Source organism: Nicotiana tomentosiformis, chromosome 1 (assembly GCF_000390325.3).
Source record: "Nicotiana tomentosiformis chromosome 1, ASM39032v3, whole genome shotgun sequence".
NCBI lineage: Eukaryota > Viridiplantae > Streptophyta > Magnoliopsida > Solanales > Solanaceae > Nicotiana > Nicotiana tomentosiformis.
In genome coordinates this window covers 89,927,993-89,947,469 of record NC_090812.1, presented here as the reverse complement: position 1 = coordinate 89,947,469, position 19,477 = coordinate 89,927,993, and the positions used below count along the sequence as shown (strand labels likewise).

The 19,477-nt window shown below is 38.8% G+C and overlaps 2 protein-coding genes across 2 annotated transcripts; one reads left to right on the top strand and one right to left on the bottom strand.

Moving 5' to 3' along the window:
• The first annotated feature begins 39 nt into the window (after positions 1 to 39).
• LOC104117146 (U-box domain-containing protein 44-like) lies at positions 40 to 3,363 on the top strand. The gene is made up of 3 exons (XM_009628151.4): positions 40 to 986; positions 1,327 to 1,627; positions 1,750 to 3,363. The coding sequence occupies exons 1-3, from the start codon at positions 234 to 236 to the stop codon at positions 3,219 to 3,221; spliced, it is 2,526 nt and encodes an 841-aa protein (XP_009626446.1). The 5' UTR covers positions 40 to 233; the 3' UTR covers positions 3,222 to 3,363.
• A 691-nt stretch (positions 3,364 to 4,054) lies between these two features.
• Positions 4,055 to 4,750, bottom strand: LOC104117154 (putative B3 domain-containing protein At4g03170). The gene has a single exon (XM_009628160.4). The coding sequence runs from the start codon at positions 4,748 to 4,750 to the stop codon at positions 4,055 to 4,057; it is 696 nt and encodes a 231-aa protein (XP_009626455.1).
• Positions 4,751 to 19,477: the final 14,727 nt, after the last annotated feature.

The window sequence follows — 19,477 nt, the reverse complement described above, 5'->3', positions numbered from 1 at the left end:
ATAGTTGTTATAAAAATGACCACATGTATAACAAAAAAAACAAAACACCACTTTCAATTAGGAAAAGGATTCAATATTTTAAGGCAAATTAACCCTTGTATTTCACGTCAATGAACTAAGATGATGAACATAACAGACAAAACTACTAGTACTACAGTAAGAGTTGAACCAAGTCTTGGTCTTTCTTCATTTTCTTCTCTTCTTTCATACTTGAGAAAAGAAAAAAACTGCAGATGAGTGTGAAAGAAGAAACATTAATCATAGAGGTGTCCTCTGATCAACAATCAATTATTACAACAGATGACACTATGGGTTCAGAATATTCATCTGCTCAAGAACAACTCTTAGAATTTATGGAGAAACTGAGTTCAATTCTCACTGAATTGAAAGATGATAAAAGGGTTATTATGACCAACAGTACTCCTATTCAGAAAGCCATTGAATCACTTGAAGTCGATTTTAAACGTGCCGAGGCCTTATTGAAAAGCAGCCAAATTTCCCCTGCTGCACATGATGAGCAACACATACAATTACAAGTAATTGTGCAGAATCTTGCAAGGGCTTTAGGCCTTGTGCTTTTTGCTAGTCATGACGTTGTCGAAATTACTAACAAGGTTGAGATTGAGACACTGAGAAGAGAGATGATGAAGATGAGTAGTGTTAATAAGCCTAGTTTGATCATGAGTTCAGATGAATCCGAGTTCTCATCATATGATCGAGAGATAGTGGAAGAAGAAGACGATCGAATAACTTTAGATGTCGATGATATTGTTGTTCAAATCAAATATAGTGATGCTGAAAATCTTAAGTGTGCGCTCCATGGATTGAATACATTGGTTTTGGATGGTATGGTTACTAAAGAAAGGGTTCATCATGAAGATATGATCCCCGTTCTGTTTAATCGATTGAGTTCAAGTAAAGCTGACCATAGATTGATCATACTCAGAATACTAAAAGCCCTGGTCGCTCAAGACGAGGAACATAAGGTACATTAACTTAGTACTCCCTCCGTCCCAATTTATCTAGCACCGTTCAGATTTCAAGAGTCAAACAAGTTTTTCTTTGACTTTATCATATGCCTTTTAAATAGTTTAAATTGTTAATTGTTATGACTTATAGTACCTTTATACGTACTTCCCAATTATGTAAATTTTATTTCAAAAAGTTTAGAAATTCTATCTTCGAATTCACGATCAAAATTAAGAAGTTTGATTCGTGAAATCCGAACTGTGCTACATGAATTGGGACGGAGGGAGTATTAATTAAATGCATCTATATTTTGAGGATCAAGAAGCTGAAAGTTTGGACTTTTCACATTGTGTGCAGGAAAAGATGGCAGAAATGGGAAATTTATCGATACTGGTGAAGTCGTTGGGTCGTGATTTGGAAGAGCAAAAAGAAGCAGTGGGGTTGTTGGTGAGTCTCTCTAATGTTGCTGCAGTTAAGAGAAGAGTTGGGAGAATCCAAGGCTGCATTGTAATGTTGGTTGCAATTTTTAATGGAGATGATCAAATGGCTTCTCATGATGCTGCCAACTTGTTAAATTCTTTATCAGGCAATACTCAATATGCTCTTCATATGGCTGAGGCTGGTTACTTCAAGCCTCTTGTACACTACTTGAACCAAGGTATTTTACGAAACTTCCATAAATTATATACTCCCTCCGTCCCAATTTGCTAGATGCAGAGGCACATAATTGATCGATATGAACATAATGAGTCGCTTACTATATCATATATATGTTTGCAGGATCCGATATGAGTAAGATTCTAATGGCAACAGCACTTTCTAGAATGGAGTTGACAGAACAAAATAGAGCTAGCCTTGGACAAGATGGAGCCATTGAACCCCTAGTGAAAATGTTCACAACCGGGAACCTAGAAGCTAAGCAATCTTCTCTAAACGCGTTGCACAACTTATCTGGCTCGAAAGCAAACGTTCAGCGTCTGATAAGATCAGGCATCGTTTCAACTCTACTACAGCTTCTTTTCTCCGTGACATCGGTGCTCATGACTCTAAGAGAGCCAGCATCCGCGATTCTTGCAAAAATTGCAGCTCAATCGGAAGCTGGCATTGTACTAGTGAAACAAGATGTTGCGCAGCAGATGCTTTCGCTCCTTAATCTGACTAGTCCAGTAATCCAGTGTCACTTGTTAGAAGCACTTAATGCTATTTCTGCACGTCCGAATGCCTCAAGGGTCAGAAGAAAAATGAAGGAAAATGGCGCTGTTCGCCTTCTCTTGCCATTCCTAACAGAAAACCGCAAAACCGAGATAAGGAATGGAGCTTTAAATTTGATTTACGTATTATCTAATGACATGAAAGGTGGAGAGCTAATGGAACAACTAGAAGAAATGCATCTGAATACATTGATAAATGTCGTTTCATCATCTTCAACAACAGATGATGAAAAGGCCGCTGCTATTGGTATACTAAGCAATTTTCCAGTGAGTGATAAGAATGTCACGGATGTGTTTATGAGAGCAAACTTATTGCCCATTTTGATTTCCATAATAATGTCTTGTACTCCTACAACATCACGATTATTGGCTGAGAACATAGCCGCAATATTAATCCGATTTACTCTTCCTTCGGATAAGAAACTACAACAGTTTTCTGCTGACAATGGGGTGATCAATGCTCTGGTAAAGCTGCTCACGTGTGGTTCGATAGTTGCCAAATCTAGAGCTGCAACATCTCTAGCTCAACTATCTCAAAACTCATTCGTTCTGAGAAAATCGAGAAAATCAAGATGGTTTTCTTGTGCCCCTCCTCATCCTACAGATGGTTTTTGTAGTGTACATGATTGTCATTGCTCTACAAGAAGCACATTTTGCTTGGTAAAAGCAAGGGCAGTGCCTCTGTTAGTCGAAATATTACAAGGCAACGAAAGGGAAGCCGATGAAGCTGCACTAACTTGCCTCGCAACATTATTACAGGATGAGATTTGGGAAAATGGGAGCAATTTCTTAGTGAAAATGTCATGTGTACAACCAATTATCAAGAATCTTGAAGAAGGGATGAGTCTGAAAGCTCAAGAGAGATCACTTTGGATTTTGGAAAGGATTTTCAGAGTGGAGGCTTATAGAGTTGAGTATGGTGAATCTGCACAAGTGGTGCTCATTGATCTAGCACAGAATGGTGACTCATTGTTGAAACCTACAGTGGCTAAACTGTTAGCACAACTTGAGCTCTTGCAACCCCAATCAAGTTACTTTTGAGACATCATGTTAATGAGTTTCTTTTTGTATACTTCAAATATTTGTTGATTGATTGAAATATTGAAATTGTACAGTGCTTGTACTGATAAACATTTTCAGTTGCGATTTTTTCTCGTTATTAAAAAAGGTTTTTGGAAATGAATTAACCTTGTTATCTTCAGCACATTATTTCAGCATTCTGAAGTCCTAGTGTAGAGGCAACCGCTTCTTCTCCTCCTAAACGTGTGAGTATTGTGAAAAAATATGAACATCTAATTCAAAACCTTATGACAATTGGTGAAGTAGCCCAGGATTGTTTAAGCCCCTTCGAGACCCTTGCACAATCAATGATGGACAAATGTACCATTCTCTGATGCCCTTAAATGTAGAAGGTCAGGGTTCGAGCCGTAAAAACAGCCTCTTGCAGAAATGTAGGGTAATGCTGCATACAATAGGCTTTTGTGGTCCGGCTGCACCGAACTGCTCTTTCATTTTTTTTAGAGAGAGGGGTGGGGGGTTTGGGGGGCATTGAGTACAGAGACACTTAATTAGGCTCTTCATATGAAGCTGGTTATTTCAAGCCTCTTGTACACTAGTTGAACCAAGGTACACGAATTGTACCTATTTGATTAATTTATCCTAGTACTAACTATTTGATAAGATTCTAATGACAACAGCACTTTCAAGATGAAGCTCACAGATCAAAAGAGAGCTGGAGCAATTGAACCCCTAGTCAAAATGTTCACCACTAGAAACCTAGAAGCTAAGTTAAATCTATAAGATCTATATTACTAATAACTCTACGTAGCCACTGCTAAAAATAAACTGAAAAGTGAAGACGAAAACCTCTATGTTCATGACTTTCTGTTATTGTTCTTGGACCTGGGCAATGGCGATCTGATCGGATCATGCTTCCAAGTGAGTGCAAAACAAGGCTTGTCAGTTAATCTATGACGAAACATCCAAACAGTTGCCCAATAGTCGTTATGTTCATGCAAACCGTAAGATCTATAGAACTTCTTCCAACCTGAATTAAGCACATAAAGCTTAGAATCTGCCCAAGACTTGAATATCATATCGTATGCAACCCCGTCTGGACCATAAGTAGTCACTTGTATTCCTTTACTATCATAAACATCTTCATGTTCTTGCAACATTGGCAATATAAAAGCTATGACTTTGTCTCTGTTCAAAGAAAGCCTGTTAAAATTATCGCTTAAATCTGTGTGTGTCAAGTGCTTTTCGAAGGGTTCACTGCATATTCCAATGATTCCTCTTAAACTTTGAATAGGTGGAATTCTTGGCAATCTTTTGCTTAGCATGTTTTGGAGTAAAATAGCATCTTCCTCTTTCAAAACATGGTGTTTCATTGATAAAAGTATATAAGCTGCATTATTAATGACCTCCCTCTCCTCCTCCTCGTCGTTGTCTCTATTTTCCTCATGGATTTGTTCATTATCAGCCATGATTGGTGGTTCCACTTCCTTGGATTTATTGTTAAGTATTGTTCCTCTTGACGATCTCTTGAATATGCTTCCCTTTTTCGCCATGATTTATTCACTCACTCTTTAAAACCTAATGAGAATTAAACTACATCAAATTATAGGGAAAGGGTGTATAGACTATAGTGTTATGAAGAAGAAAGACTTCTTAAAATCTCAGGAATTTTAATAAGGTTCCTACTACCATTATACAGTCCTGGGGTGTGCGTCTTAGTACTCATTTATTTATGGATATATATATGTTTTTTTCCTAATTTTTCGTGTTTGTATTTATGGTATTTGCGTGTTTATTGGTACTTTAATTAAGGGAAAAAGCTAATGATTTTCGTGTCGTCAAATATTAATACAGTAAACTATGGTATGTAACTGAAGATTTTATTTTTACCAAAGCAAGCGCAAAAGTGCTAATAATTCGCAATTATCCTCGCCTTGTCTTTTTTGTAAGGAAAAAGGGCCAAATATACCCATCTACTTTCAGACATTGTCTAAATTTAATCTCTGTTATACTATCGGGTCAAATTTACCCCTACCGTTATACTATCGGGCCAAATTTACCTCTACCGTTATACTATCGGGCCAAATTTACCCCTACAATCAACAAACTTTTAAAAATTACCCCTTAGTCCGTCACCCAGAATCTCCCAAATCATTTTAATTAAGTTACTGATTCTTCTTCTTGGTCCACTATTTTCGAAATAATTGGCATTTACCCGCTTACTAAATTGGAGAAAAAAAATAAGAGAAAAAAATATTAAATAATACAACCATTAATAAACAAAGTATAGTAAATTGAAAAATCTAAATTAGGTAGCTTGTCTAAATTCTAAAAGTATTTACGACAATTTTAATGAATTCGTAAGAGGAAATCAGAAGAACGGGGATTCAAATCGCCTATTTTTTCCCCTTCTTGTTTGCAAGAAAAAAAAAAGTAACTAAACTAAACAGTAAACAGGAGGCATAGTAGCAGAAATAGAAAGATGGACATCCCAATGTATTTGGAAAGAAAGAAGAAGATAGGGGGAGGAGGGGTATGCCCATTACTTTAGCTGATCTCTTATTTATCCAAGAAAACAGATATTAGGATGCCTGTTGAATTCACCAAATGTATGAAGACTTTGCAAGTATTGGTGATTGAAGTTGAAGGTCCTCAGAGTCTACATTGTCAAACTCAACATTGCTTTAATCAAATGCCTACACATTATGCACTCTTAGTTAGTCGATCGACCTCTATACTAACCAGACAATGACTAAATATATTTGAATATATATATGTACATACATGATGATCAACTGCATATAATACACAATAAATAGACCCACTGAATTCTACAATGTGTATATGATTGAAAAATAAATAATTTTTTTTCCAATTCCAAACCCATTATTACAAGAAGAGAAGTAGGTGCATGGTAATTAAAAAGAAAGAATTACAAAAAAATACACGTGACTTCACACCATAAAAAAAATGACCCATGTTTTTAAGTTTTACCCGACTTAGCCCATATTGTACATATTTTGAAAGCACTAGCAAATTCAAAATCTGTGTTCTTACAACCATTACTTCTAAAAGCTATGGAGTTAAATTTGTGTTCTCACAACCATTGCTTTCACTCTCTCTTCTTGTCACATCTTCTACATATGCTTCAAGGGGCCGTCCGCCATTACTGCTTCTCCCCCTGTATCACCTGGTTGCAATATAAGAAAATTGAAGAGTAGAAGTCTACTATTGAAGGGCATTCAAAGCTTTGTTTTTGAAAATAGGATTTTTTGAGTTTGTTAGTTGTTTGGATTGGGTATTGTTCCAATTGATTGAAAATATCAAAAGGAGTTCAAAATTTAAATTTGAAGTGATTTGGAGTAGATTTGAGCAAGATTTGAGTTAAATTTCAGAAAAGACGCAAGGAAGAAGACGTAGTCAGTTTTTGTATAATTATGTATAATCTTGTATAATAATATATAAGAGTGTATAAACACATCTTATATACTATTATACACCTTTATACAAGTGTATGTATACGAACTTTTTTTACGATTTTCAGTTGTAATTTTTGTTCAAAACCAGTCCAAATCTCCATTAAATGACTTCAGATTTTATATACAACCTCCTTATACTATTTCTAACAAGTATAATTAACACCCACTCCAAATTTCTCACAAAATCAAATTCGAAATTTAAACCCACATATTTAAGCTTGTTAAAAATTTAATTTTCACCACCCAAATGGATTTTATTTGTTGAACTAATATTTGAGTCACAGTTAATGATTCGAAAATTAACTTAAAAGCTTGAGCAATCTTTTTTAAAAATTAAATAGTAATTTCGAGAACCTATTGGAGTTGAATGTTGAATCTTAGCCTATTATTTTTGGGCTAATTGGTTGTAAATTAAAATATGGGCTATAAAATTAAAAAGTAGGGAGTCTAGTTGTTCTTATGTGAAATTTTCCCAATTAAAAACGTTTATGAATAATTTGTAGAGTCTAGTAACTTTAGCATTCATATCAATAGTAATTTTCGAAAATAGTGGAGCAAGAAGAACAAGTGATTTAAATAAAAGAAATTTGGTAGATTTTAGATTACTTAACGGATCAAGGGGTAATTTTTAAATATTTGCTGATGCTAGAGATAAATTTGGCCAGATAGTATAACGGTAGGGGTAAATTTGGCCGGATAATATAACGAAGGTTAAATGTAGACAATATTCGAAAGTAGAAGGATATATTCGGCCCTTTTCCCTTTTTGTCAACTACCTTAAATCAATATTACCACCATATTGGTATGGTGGTAAATACTTATGCGCAGACATAAAGTTGTATTTTTCTGATGCTAATTGGTATTTGATATCTTTATTTGATGTTTAGAGCTTGAAATCATAGTTATCATGATAAATCCCTGTCTAGGCGATTTCTGTGAAAAAGTTAATGCCTTGACTGATATACTTGAAAAGTATGCTTATTTCTCCACTTGTGGTGATAGAGTTGAATCTAATATTATTTGAGTTGCTTCTCCTTTTTGTCAGCAAATACAAGTCAATTTATATAGATCTGAATATCCGAGAAGCCCAATGTATAAGAGTGACTCACTTATACACTATATTCTTTCAAGAATTTTTTGCACAACAATTTAGAGCCTAATTACTATAGGTAACTATAGTTTGCCTAATTATAATTTATAGCTACTGTTCAATTATTACCAGATTGTATCACTCGTATTCAGATGCACAACAAATACAACATGTGTCAAATATATTCGTTCGCGCAACAAATACAACTTGTATCAACTAAATTCGTTTGTGCAACAAATACAACCAAGGCGAAATACATAGGTGTCACAACCCCAAATTTCCACCGAAGGAGGTCGTGATGGCACCTAGTCTCTAAGACAAGGTAAGCCTATCAATGCGGAATAATCATAAATATCTGAAATAAATAAACTACAATTCAAATAATTACAACTCCCAAAACCCGGTAGAAATAAGTCACAAGCTTCTAAAAATTTATTCTCAATGTTTCTATGTATCAAGGTCTAAAGAAAATAAGGATGCAACATAAAAATGATAGAAGGAGACTACAGAGTCTGCAGACGCTGACGGATATACCTCGAAGTCTCCATGCGCAGGTAACTCACTCACGTCTAGACTGGTAAGATGTACCTGGATCTGCACAAAAAGATGTGCAGAAGCGTAGTATAAGTACACCACATTGGTACCCAGTAAGTGCCAAGCCTAACCTCGGTAGAGTAGTGACGAGGTCACGTCATGCCCTATTGGAGAATAGATAATGACATAAAAAAATATTTAAATAGTTCAATAAGATAAAATGACTATGGAAATGAATCAAATAGCATATCACATTTAATGACAACAAATAATTGCAAATAATATCTCGTGGAATCAAAACAGAATTCCTTTCAACTTTATGAAAATCACAACAATTAATCGAAGGCAACTATTACCATAAATCAATATCAACAAGGGCACTACCGAGGTACCGCCTCGTAGTCCCAAATTATAAATAAATTCACAATATCTCATTTTCTTATCTCACCGCGGGAGCCTTCACAATTTATTTTAAAGAAAATATTTTTTCCGAAATATCATCCCGCGTTTTAGCCATCCTTATCACAACGCATGACTTCTAGTAGTTCCCCCTACTAGCCACGCGTATCAAGCCACCCTTATATCACCGCATGCGTTTCAATACCCAGACCTTATACCACCGCATGCGTATCAATATCACAATATATCACAATTTGCACCTCAAGTGCCCAAATATTTCAATTTGCCAAAATAAATTAACGATATTTTTCACAATAAAGAGCTCACGGTTCATGCAAACATAAATCATCAATAATATTTTTTCACAATAAAGAGACCATAGCTCCATCACAATGAGTACAAAAATTTTACAAAAATATCCAGGAATAAATAATATAGCAAAATAATATTTCAAAATCTTTAATACGTTGCTTCAGTACCAAATTTAAAATGTCAAATATTTCATATTAATAATATTTAATTTTAAAAAAATCAATTTCAAATAATGCACAGAATAAAAAAAAACCAAGTTTCAACCAAACAGGTAAAATAATTAGCAGGAAAAGGTCAATCAAATTTAAAGTATACAAATCAAATCAATGATGGAGAATATAACAAGATTTAATAAATTAATTAATATGCAACAATGATCTTCATAATTTAAAAACATAATCCTTCACATTTAGCCCGTGTACACACTCGTCACCTCGTGTACACGACTTTCATCACATTATAATTAATATCAATCCTAGGAAAAATTTTCCCCACACAAGGTTAGACAAGTCACTTACCTCGACTTGCTCCAATTTAACCAAGTAGTATGATTTTTTCTCGATTTTCCAATTTCGGCCGACTCGTATCTAGTCATAATTAATTCGATACAATCAACAAAAATTATAGAATTAATTCTGTAAGAAAATACTATATTTTTCAATAAAAATCCGAAATTTACTCAAAAATGGCCCGTGGGGCCCACGTCTCGAAACTCGACAAAAGTTATGAAATCCGAAAGCTCATTCAACCACGAGTCTAACCATACCAATTTTATCAAAATTCGACCCCAACTCGACCCTCAAAGCTTCAAATCTTATTTTCAAATCCCTAAGTTCCAACTCCCGATTTACACCTCAAAAACATGTAATATAGTCGGATTATTTGATGATAATTCAATATTATGGAGTAGAAATGATCACAAGGGACTTACCTCAAGTTTTCCCGTGAAAACCTTGCTCAAAATCGCCCAACCCGAGTTTGAAATGCCCAAAAATGGCAAAAGCTCGAAACCCCTCTGTTTTTGTATTGTCCAGGGATTTTCGCATCTGCGGCAACTTGACCACTTCTGCGCCAACTGCATGTGCGGAAAAAGTCCCGCATATGCGCCTTTGCCCGCATCTGCGTGCCTGTTTGCAGTCCTGCGCAGGCCGCTTCTGCGCGCGTCCCTCCGTACCTGCGCTCACGCAGGTGCGAAATTTCTCTCGCACCTGCGACCATTGCCCCATAGTCCATTTGTGCATCTGCGCTTGCCAGGCTCGCTTCTGCGAGCTCGCACTTGCGATAGAATTTCCGCAGGTGCGAATGCAGCAGAGGGCAGAAACTTCAGCTATTTCTTCTAAGTTCGAATTTGATCCGTTAACCATCCGAAACTCACCCGAGGCCCCCGGGACCTCAACCAAATATACCAACAAGTCCTAAAACATCATACGAACTTAGTCGAGCCTTCAAATCACATCCAACAACAATAAAACATGAATCACACATAGATTCAAGCCTAATGAACTTTGAAATTTCTAATTTCTACAAATGACTCCGGAACCTATCAAATCACATCCGATTTACGTAGAATTTTGCGCACAAGTCATAATGACATAACAGAGGTACTCAAATTTTCAGAATCGAATTTCGACCCCGATATCAAAAGGTCAACCCCTCGGTCAAACTTTCCAAAAATTCAACTTTAGGAATTTCAAGCCTAATTCCACTACGGACGTCCAAATAAAATTCCGATCATGCTCCTAAGTCTAAAATCACCATACAGAGCTGTTGGAATCATCAAAATTCTATTCTGGGGTCGTTTGTATATAATTCGACATCCAGTCACTATTTGAACTTACACTTTTAATTTTTTTCATCAAAATTTCATATCTCGGGCTAGGGACCTCGAAATTTGATTCCGGCATACGCCCAAGTCCCGATTCATGATACGGACCTACCAGAATTGTCAAAATACTGATCTGAGTCCGTTTGCTCAAAATGTTGACCAAAGTCAACTCAATTGAGTTTTATAGCTCTAATTCATATTTTAATCCATTTTTCACATAAAAACTTTCCAGAAAATTTTACGGACTGTGCACGCAAGTCGAGGAATGATAAATAGTGCTTTTCGAGGTCTTAGAACACAGAATTAATTATTAAATTTAAAGATGACATTTTGGGTCATCACATTCTCCACCTCTAAAACAAACGTTCGTCCTCGAACGGAGTTAGAAAAAGTACCTGAGCTGGTAAATAAGTATGGATAACGACTGCGTATATCATGCTCGGTCTCCTAAGTCGCCTCCTCGACCGGATGACCCCTCCACTGAACCTTTACGAAAGTAATGTTCTTTGACTTCAACTTTCGAACCTGCCTATCTAAAATAACCACCGGTTCCTCAGCATAAGATAGATCCTTGTCCAACTGAACAGAAGTGAAGTCTAACACATGAGACGGATCGCCGTGATATTTCAGAAGCATAGAAACATGGAATACCGGATGAACTGCAGAGAAACTAGGTGGTAGCGCAAGTCTGTAAGCCATTTCTCCAACTCTTTCAAGAATCTCAAAAGGCCCAATATACCTAGGGCTCAACTTGCCCTTCTTCTCGAACCTCATCACACCCTTCATAGGCGAAACCCGGAGCAATACCCGCTCACCAACCATGAATGCAACATCACAAACCTTTCGATCCGCATAACTCTTCTGTCTGGATTGGGCTGTACGAAGTCGATCCTGAATCAACTTAACCTTATCCAAGGCATCCTGAACCAAGTCTGTACCCAATAGTCTAGCCTCGCCTGGTTCGAACCAACCCACTGGAGACCGGCATCGCCTACCATACAAAGCCTCATACAGAGCCATCTGAATGCTTGACCGGTAACTGTTGTTGTAAGCAAACTCCGCAAGTGGTAAGAACTGATCCCAAGCACCCCCAAAATCTATCACACACGCATGAAGCATATCCTCTAGTATCTGAATAGTGCGTTCAGACTGCCCGTCCGTCTGAGGGTGAAATATTGTACTCAACTCTACCCGAGTACCCAACTCACGTTGTACTGCCCTCCAAAACTGTGAGGTAAACTGTGTACCCCGGTCAGAGATGATAGATACTGGTACACCGTGAAGTCTGACAATCTCGCGAATATATACCTGAGCCAGCTGCTCTGAAGAGTAAGTAGTTATCAAAGGAATGAAATGAGCTGATTTGGTCAGCCTATCCACAATCACCCAAACTACATCAAACTTCCGCTGAGTTCGTGGGAGAAGTAATCCACCCGGTCGCTGATGCTCATATTTCACCTGTTGATAATTTAGACACCAAGATACATACCCCACTATGTCTTTCTTCATCAGCCTCCACCAATAGTGCTGTCTCAAGTCCTGATACATCTTTGCAGCACCCTGATGAATGGAGTACCGCAAACTGTGAGTCTCCTGGAGAATCGACTCACGCAAACCGTCCACATTAGGCACACATAGCCTGCCCTGCATCCGTAATACATCATCATCTCCAATAGTGACTTCCTTGGCATCACTATGCTGAACTATATCCTTAAGGACAAGCAGATGGGGGTCATCATACTGACGTTCCCTGATACGATCATAAAGAGAAGAATGAGAAACCACGCAAGCCAAAACTCGACCCGTCTCGAAAACATCCAGTCTAAGTTGGCCAAGGCCTGAACATCCAAGGCTAAATGCCTCTCTGCTACCGGTAAATATGCTAAGCTGCCCAAACTCTCCGCCTTACGACTCAAGGCATCAACCACCACATTGGCCTTCTCAGGATGATAGAGAATGGTGATATCATAATCCTTAAGCAACTCCAACCATCTCCGCTGCCGCAAATTAAGATCCTTTTGTTTAAACAGATGCTGTAGACTCCGGTGATCGGTGTAGATCTCACAATGGACACCGTACAAATAATGCCGCCAAATTTTTAAGGCATGAACAATAGCTGCTAACTCCAGGTCATGTACATGATAATTCTTCTCATGCACCTTTAACTGTCTGGACGCATAAGCAATCACCCTACCGTCTTGTATCAACACTGCGCCGAGACCAATATGTGACGCGTCACAATACATAGTATAAGATCCTGTACCTGTAGGTAATACCATTACTGGGACTGTAGTCAAAGCTGTCTTGAGCTTTTGGAAGCTCTCCTCACATTCTTCGGTCCACCTGAACGGAGCACCCTTCTGGGTCAATTTGGTCATAAATGCAGTAATAGAAGAGAAACCCTTTACAAATCGGCGATAATACCCAGCCAAACTAAGGAAACTCCGGATTTTCGTAACTGAGGACGGTCTGGACCAACTCTGCACTGCTTCAATCTTCTTTGGATCTACCTTGATCCCCTCGCACGAAACTATATGACCCAAAAATCCCACTGAATCAAGCCAGAATTCACACTTTGAAAATTTTGCATATAACTTCCTTCTCTCAAAATCTGAAGCACAGTCCTGAGGTGTTGTTCATGATCTTCCCGACTCTTGGAATACACCAGAATGTCGTCAATAAACACAATGATGAAGGAAACAAGATAGGGCTAAAATACAATCTTCATTAAGTGCATAAATGCTGCTGGGGTGTTGGTCAACCCAAAAGACATCACAAGGAACTCGTAATGACCGTACCGAGTCCTGAAAGCAGTCTTCGGGATATCTGGCTCCCGAATCTTCAATTGATGATAGCCTGAACATAAGTCGATCTTAGAGAATACTCTGGCACCCTGAAGCTGATCAAATAGGTCATCAATACGTGGCAATGGATACCTGTTCTTCATGGTAACCTTGTTCAGCTGGCGGAAATCAATACACATCCGCATAGAACCATCCTTCTTCTTTACAAATAAGATAGGAGCACCCCAAGGCGATACACTGGGCCGAATGAAACCCTTATCAAGCAAATCCTGTAACTGTTCTTTTAATTCTTTCAACTCTGCTGGGGCCATACGATATGGTGGAATAGAAATGGGCTGAGTGCCTGGTAACAAATCAATGCCAAAGTCAACATCCCTGTCGGGTGGCATACCCGGAAGATCCGCTGGAAATACATCAGGAAAATTCCTTACTACAGGAACTGACTCTACAATATGAGTATCAATACTAACATCTCTCACATAGGCCAGATACGCATCACACCCCTTCTCAACCATTCATTGAGCTTTAAGAAATGAAATAACCCTACTAGGAACATGATCCGAGGTACCTATCCACTCTAGCCGTGGTAGACTTGGCATAGCCAACATCACCATCTTGGCGTAACAATCAAGACTAGCATGATAGGGCGACAACCAGTCCATGCCCAAAATAATATTGAAATCCACCATACTGAGCAATAATAAATCAGCTCTGGTCTCAAAACCACTAATAACAATTAAACATAACCGATACACACGGTCCACAATAATAGATTCACCCATGGGTGTAGATACATAAACAGAAGAACTCAAGGAATCATGTGATACGCCCAAATACGGGGCAAAATAAGATGACACATAAGAATAAGTGGAGCCTGGATCAAATAAGACTGACACGTCTCTATGACAGATCGGAATAATACCTGTGATAACAAAATCGGATGCAATATCATCTGTCCTAGCAGGAAGGGCATAATATCTGGCCTGGCCTCCCCCTCTAGGGCGACCTCTACCTGCCCGACCTCCACCTCTAGCTGGATGTGCAGGTGGAGTGGCAACTGGTGCAGTAATCATGGCTTGAGAAGCCCGAGGACCCTGTAGAATAGGTGGGGCCTGAGAAATCTGCGGAGGTGCACCCCTCCTAAGTATGGGGCAATCCCTCATGATATGACGAGTGTCACCACACTCAAAACAAGCCCTCGGAGGATGTGGCTGCTGGGATTGGCTCGGGCCTGATCGACTAGACTGTCCACTGAAAGCACCCCGTACAGGAGGTATAGAAGACACTGGTGGTGCATAATATGGAACCTGAGGTCTGGGAGTAGTCGGAATACCACTGGAAGCTGGAAGTGCTGAATGAATAGGACTGCTCACATAACCTCTACCATGACGGGCTGCAACTGGGGCACGAGAATTATTATATATGCCAGAATCTCGGGGTCTCTTAGCTTCCCTGTCTTCCCTCTCCCGAGTTCGTATACCTTCCAATCTCCTAGCAATTGACACCATCTGTTGGTATGTGATGTCCATCTCTAGCTCTCGGGCCATAATGTATCTGATACCAGGGTGAAGACCCTCAATAAATCTGCGAACCCGCTCTCGAATAGTAGCAACTAAGGTACATGCCTAGCCAAATCACTGAATCGGACCGCATACTCTGACACGGTCATAGAACCCTGATGCAACTGCTCAAACTCTGCGCGCCATGCATCCCTAAGACTCTGAGGAACATACTCCCTTAAGAAAATATCCGAAAATTGAGTCCAAGTGAGTGAAGATGCCTCAGCGGGACTATCCAACTCATATGCCCGCCACCACTGGTAGGCTGCTCCTCTAAACTGGAATGCCGTGAAAGAAACCCCACTGGAATCCACAATACCCATAGTACGAAGGATATGGTGACATTCCTCTAGAAAATCCTGAGCATCCTCTGAAGCTAAACCGCTGAAAGTGGGAGGGTGGTACTTCTTATACCTCTCGATCCTGAGTTGCTCCCCCTCTGAAACTGTTGTCCCAATCTCAGGCCGAACTGGGACAACTGGCTGCACTGGTATAACCTCTGGGGCATGGTCAACTTGGGCCCATGGTTCTGGAGTACGGGCGGCGGGAGTCTGTGCTCTCCCCCGGCCTGAGATGTGGCAGGAGCAAGTGGAATTAACCCTGCTTGAGCTAGAGTGCCAAACATGCTCAAAAACTGGGCAAGAGTCTCCTGAAGTGCAGGAGTAGTAACAGGCATCTCGGGTGCCTGCTCTCCAACTGGAGCTACTGGTGGCTCTGGTGCAGCAACTCGTGCAGGTGCTCTGGCTGCACCACGTGGTCTTCCTCGGCCTTTGACTCGGCCTCTACCCCATCCCTGGCCTCTTGCGGCTCCAACAGGGGGTGCAGGTGTCTGATCATCAGATCCAGTTGTGCGTGTCCTCACCATCTATGAGAGAATAGAAAGACAATTGTTTAGAACTTTGAAATCAACAAAGGCGCACGATAAGGAATCAAAGAAGTGAATATTTCCTACCAATTCCATAGCCTCTCGAAGATAAGTGCAGACGTCTCCGTACCGATCCGCAAGACTCTACTAAACCTGCTTGTGACTCATAACACCTATGAACCTAGTGCTCTGATACCAACTTGTCACGACCCCAAATTCCTTCCGTAGGAGGTCGTGATGACACCTAGTCTCTAAGACTAGGTAAGCCTATCAATGCAGAATAATCATAAATATCTGAAATAAATAAACTACAATTCAAATAATTATAACTCCCAAAACCCGGTAGAAATAAGTCACAAGCTTCTAAAAATTTATTCTCAATGTTTCTATGTATCAAGGTCTAAAGAAAATAAGGAAGCAACATAAAAATAATAGAAGGAGACTCCGGAGTCTGCAGACGCTGACAGATATACCTCGAAGTCTCCGTGCGCAGGTAACTCACTCACGTCTAGACTGGTAAGATGTACCTGGATCTGCACAAAAAGATGTGCAGAAGCGTAGTATGAGTACACCACATTGGTACCCAGTAAGTGCCGAGCCTAACCTCGGTAGAGTAGTGATGAGGTAACGTCATGCCCTACTGGAGAATAGATAATGACATGGAAAAATGTTTAAACAATTTAATAAGATAAAATGACTATGGAAATGAATCAAATAGTATGTCACATTTAATGATACCAAATAATTGTAAATAATATCTTGTGGAATCTACTATGGCCATTAAAGACAACTATGGCCATAAATCAATATCAACAAGGGCACTACCGAGGTACCGCCTCGTAGTCCCAAATCATAAATAAATTCACAATATCTCATTTCCTTATCTCACCGCGGGAGCCTTCACAATTTATTTTAAAGAAAATATTTTTTCCGAAATATCATCTCGCGTTTTAGCCATCCTTATCACACCGCATGACTTCTAGTAGTTCCCCATACTAGCCACGCGTATCAAGCCACCCTTATATCACCGCATGCGTTTCAATACCCAGACCTTATACCACCGCATGCGTATCAATATCACAATATATCACAATTTGCACCTCAAGTGCCCAAATATTTCAATTTGCCAAAATAAATCAACGATATTTTCCACAATAAAGAGCTCACGGCTCATGCAAACATAAATCATCAATAAAATTTTTCCACAATAAAGAGACCACAGCTCCATCAAAATGAGTACAAAAATTTTACAAAAATATCCAAGAATAAATAATTTAGCAAAATAATATTTCAAAATCTTTAATACGTTGCTTCAATACCAAATTTAAAATGTCAAATACTTCATATTAATAATATTTAATTTAAAAAAAATTAACTTCAAATAATGCATAGAATCAAAGAAACCAAGTTTCAACAAAACAGGTAAAACAATTAGCAAGAAAAGGTCAAGCAAATTTAAAGTATACAAATCAAATCAATGATAGAGAATATAACAAGATTTAATAAACTAATTAATATGCAACAGTGATATTCACAATTTAAAAACATAATCCTTCACATTTAGTCCGTGTACACACTCGTCACCTTGTGTACACGAGTTTTATCACATTACAATTAATATCAATCCTAGGGAAAATTTCTCCCACACAAGGTTAGACAAGTCACTTACCTCGACTTGCTCCAATTTAACCAAGTAGTATGCTTTTTTCTCGATTTTTCAATTCCGGTCGACTCGTATCTAGTCATAATTAATTCGATACAGTCAACAAAAATTATAGAATTAATTCTGTAAGAAAATACTACATTTTTCAATAAAAATCCCAAATTATCTCAAAAATAGCGCGTGGGCCCCACGTCTCAGAACTCGACAAAAGTTACAAAATCCGAAAGCTCATTCAACCACGAGTCTAACCATACCAATTTTATCAAAATCCAACTCCAACTCAACCCTCAAAGCTTTAAATCCTATTTTCAAATCTCTAAGTTCCAACCCCCGATTTACACCTCAAAAATATGTAATCTAGTCGGATTATTTGATGATAATTCAATATTATGGAGTAGAAATGATCACAAGGGACTTACCTTAAGTTTTTTCGTGAAAACCTTGCTCAAAATCGCCCAACCCGAGCTTGAAATGCCAAAAAAATGGCAAAAGCTCCGAACCCCTCTGTTTTTGTATTTTCTAGGGATTTTCGCATCTGCGGCAACTTGGCCGCTTCTGCGCCAACCGCATGTGCGGAAAAAGTCCCGCATTTACGCCTTTGCCCGCATCTGCGCGCCTGTTTGCGCTCCTACGCAGGCCGCTTCTGCGCGCGTCCCTCTGCATCTGCGCTCACGCAGGTGCGGAATTTCCCTTGCACCTGCGACCATTGCCCCATAGTCCATTTTCGCATCTACGCTTGCCAGGCTTGCTTCTGCAAGCTCGCACCTGCTATAGAATTTCCGCAGGTGCGAATGCAACAGAGGGTAGAAACTTAAGCTATTTCTTCTAAGTCCGAATTTGATCCGTTAACCATCCGAAACTAACCCGAGGCCCCCGGGACCTCAACCAAATGTACCAACAAGTCCTAAAACATCATACAAACTTAGTCGAGCCTTCAAATCACATCCAACAACACTAAAACACGAATCACACATAGATTCAAGCCTAATGAACTTTGAAAATTTTAATTTCTACAAATGACTCCGGAACCTATCAAATCACGTTCGATTTATCTCGAATTTTGCGCACAAGTCATAAATAACATAACGGAGGTACTCAAATTTTCAGAATAGGATTTTGACCCGATATCAAAAAGTCAACCCCTCGATCAAACTTCTCAAAAATTTAACTTTTGGCATTTCAAGCCTAATTCCACTACGGACTTCCAAATAAAATTTCGATCACGCTCCTAAGTCCAAAATCACCATACGGAGCTGTTGGAATCATCAAAATTCTATTCCGGGGTCGTTTGCACATAATTCGATATCCGATCACTATTTGAACTTAAACTTTTAATAGTTTTCATCAAAATTCCATATCTCGGGTTAGGGACCTCGAAATTTGATTCTGGCATATGTCCAAGTCCCAATTCATGATACGGACCTACCGGAACTGTCAAAATACTGATCCGAGTCCGTTTACTGAAAATATTGACCAAAGTCAACTGAGTTGAGTTTTAAAGCTCTAATTCATATTTTAATTCATTTTTCACATAAAAATTTTTCAGAAAATTTTACGGACTGCGCACGCAAGTCGAGAAATGATAAATAGTACTTTTCGAGGTCTTAGAACACAAAATTAATTATTAAATTTAAAGATGACACTTTTGGTCATCACAATAGGTATACAAAAGAGGCAAAATACAGAAATGCAGAAAAAATAGAATGCTCTCGTTGAGAGCCAAATTCAAGACTTCTGTTTACTAAAGTGG

What these genes read in the sequence shown, in the direction of transcription:
- LOC104117146 (XM_009628151.4), top strand. Translation starts at nt 234, where the DNA reads ATGAGTGTGAAAGAAGAAACATTAATCATAGAGGTGTCCTCTGATCAA. An exon ending in CTCAAGACGAGGAACATAAG is followed by an intron (nt 987 to 1,326) that starts GTACATTAACTT and finishes CATTGTGTGCAG; the next exon opens with GAAAAGATGGCAGAAATGGG. An exon ending in TGTACACTACTTGAACCAAG is followed by an intron (nt 1,628 to 1,749) that starts GTATTTTACGAA and finishes ATATGTTTGCAG; the next exon opens with GATCCGATATGAGTAAGATT.
- LOC104117154 (XM_009628160.4), bottom strand. Translation starts at nt 4,750, where the DNA reads ATGGCGAAAAAGGGAAGCATATTCAAGAGATCGTCAAGAGGAACAATA.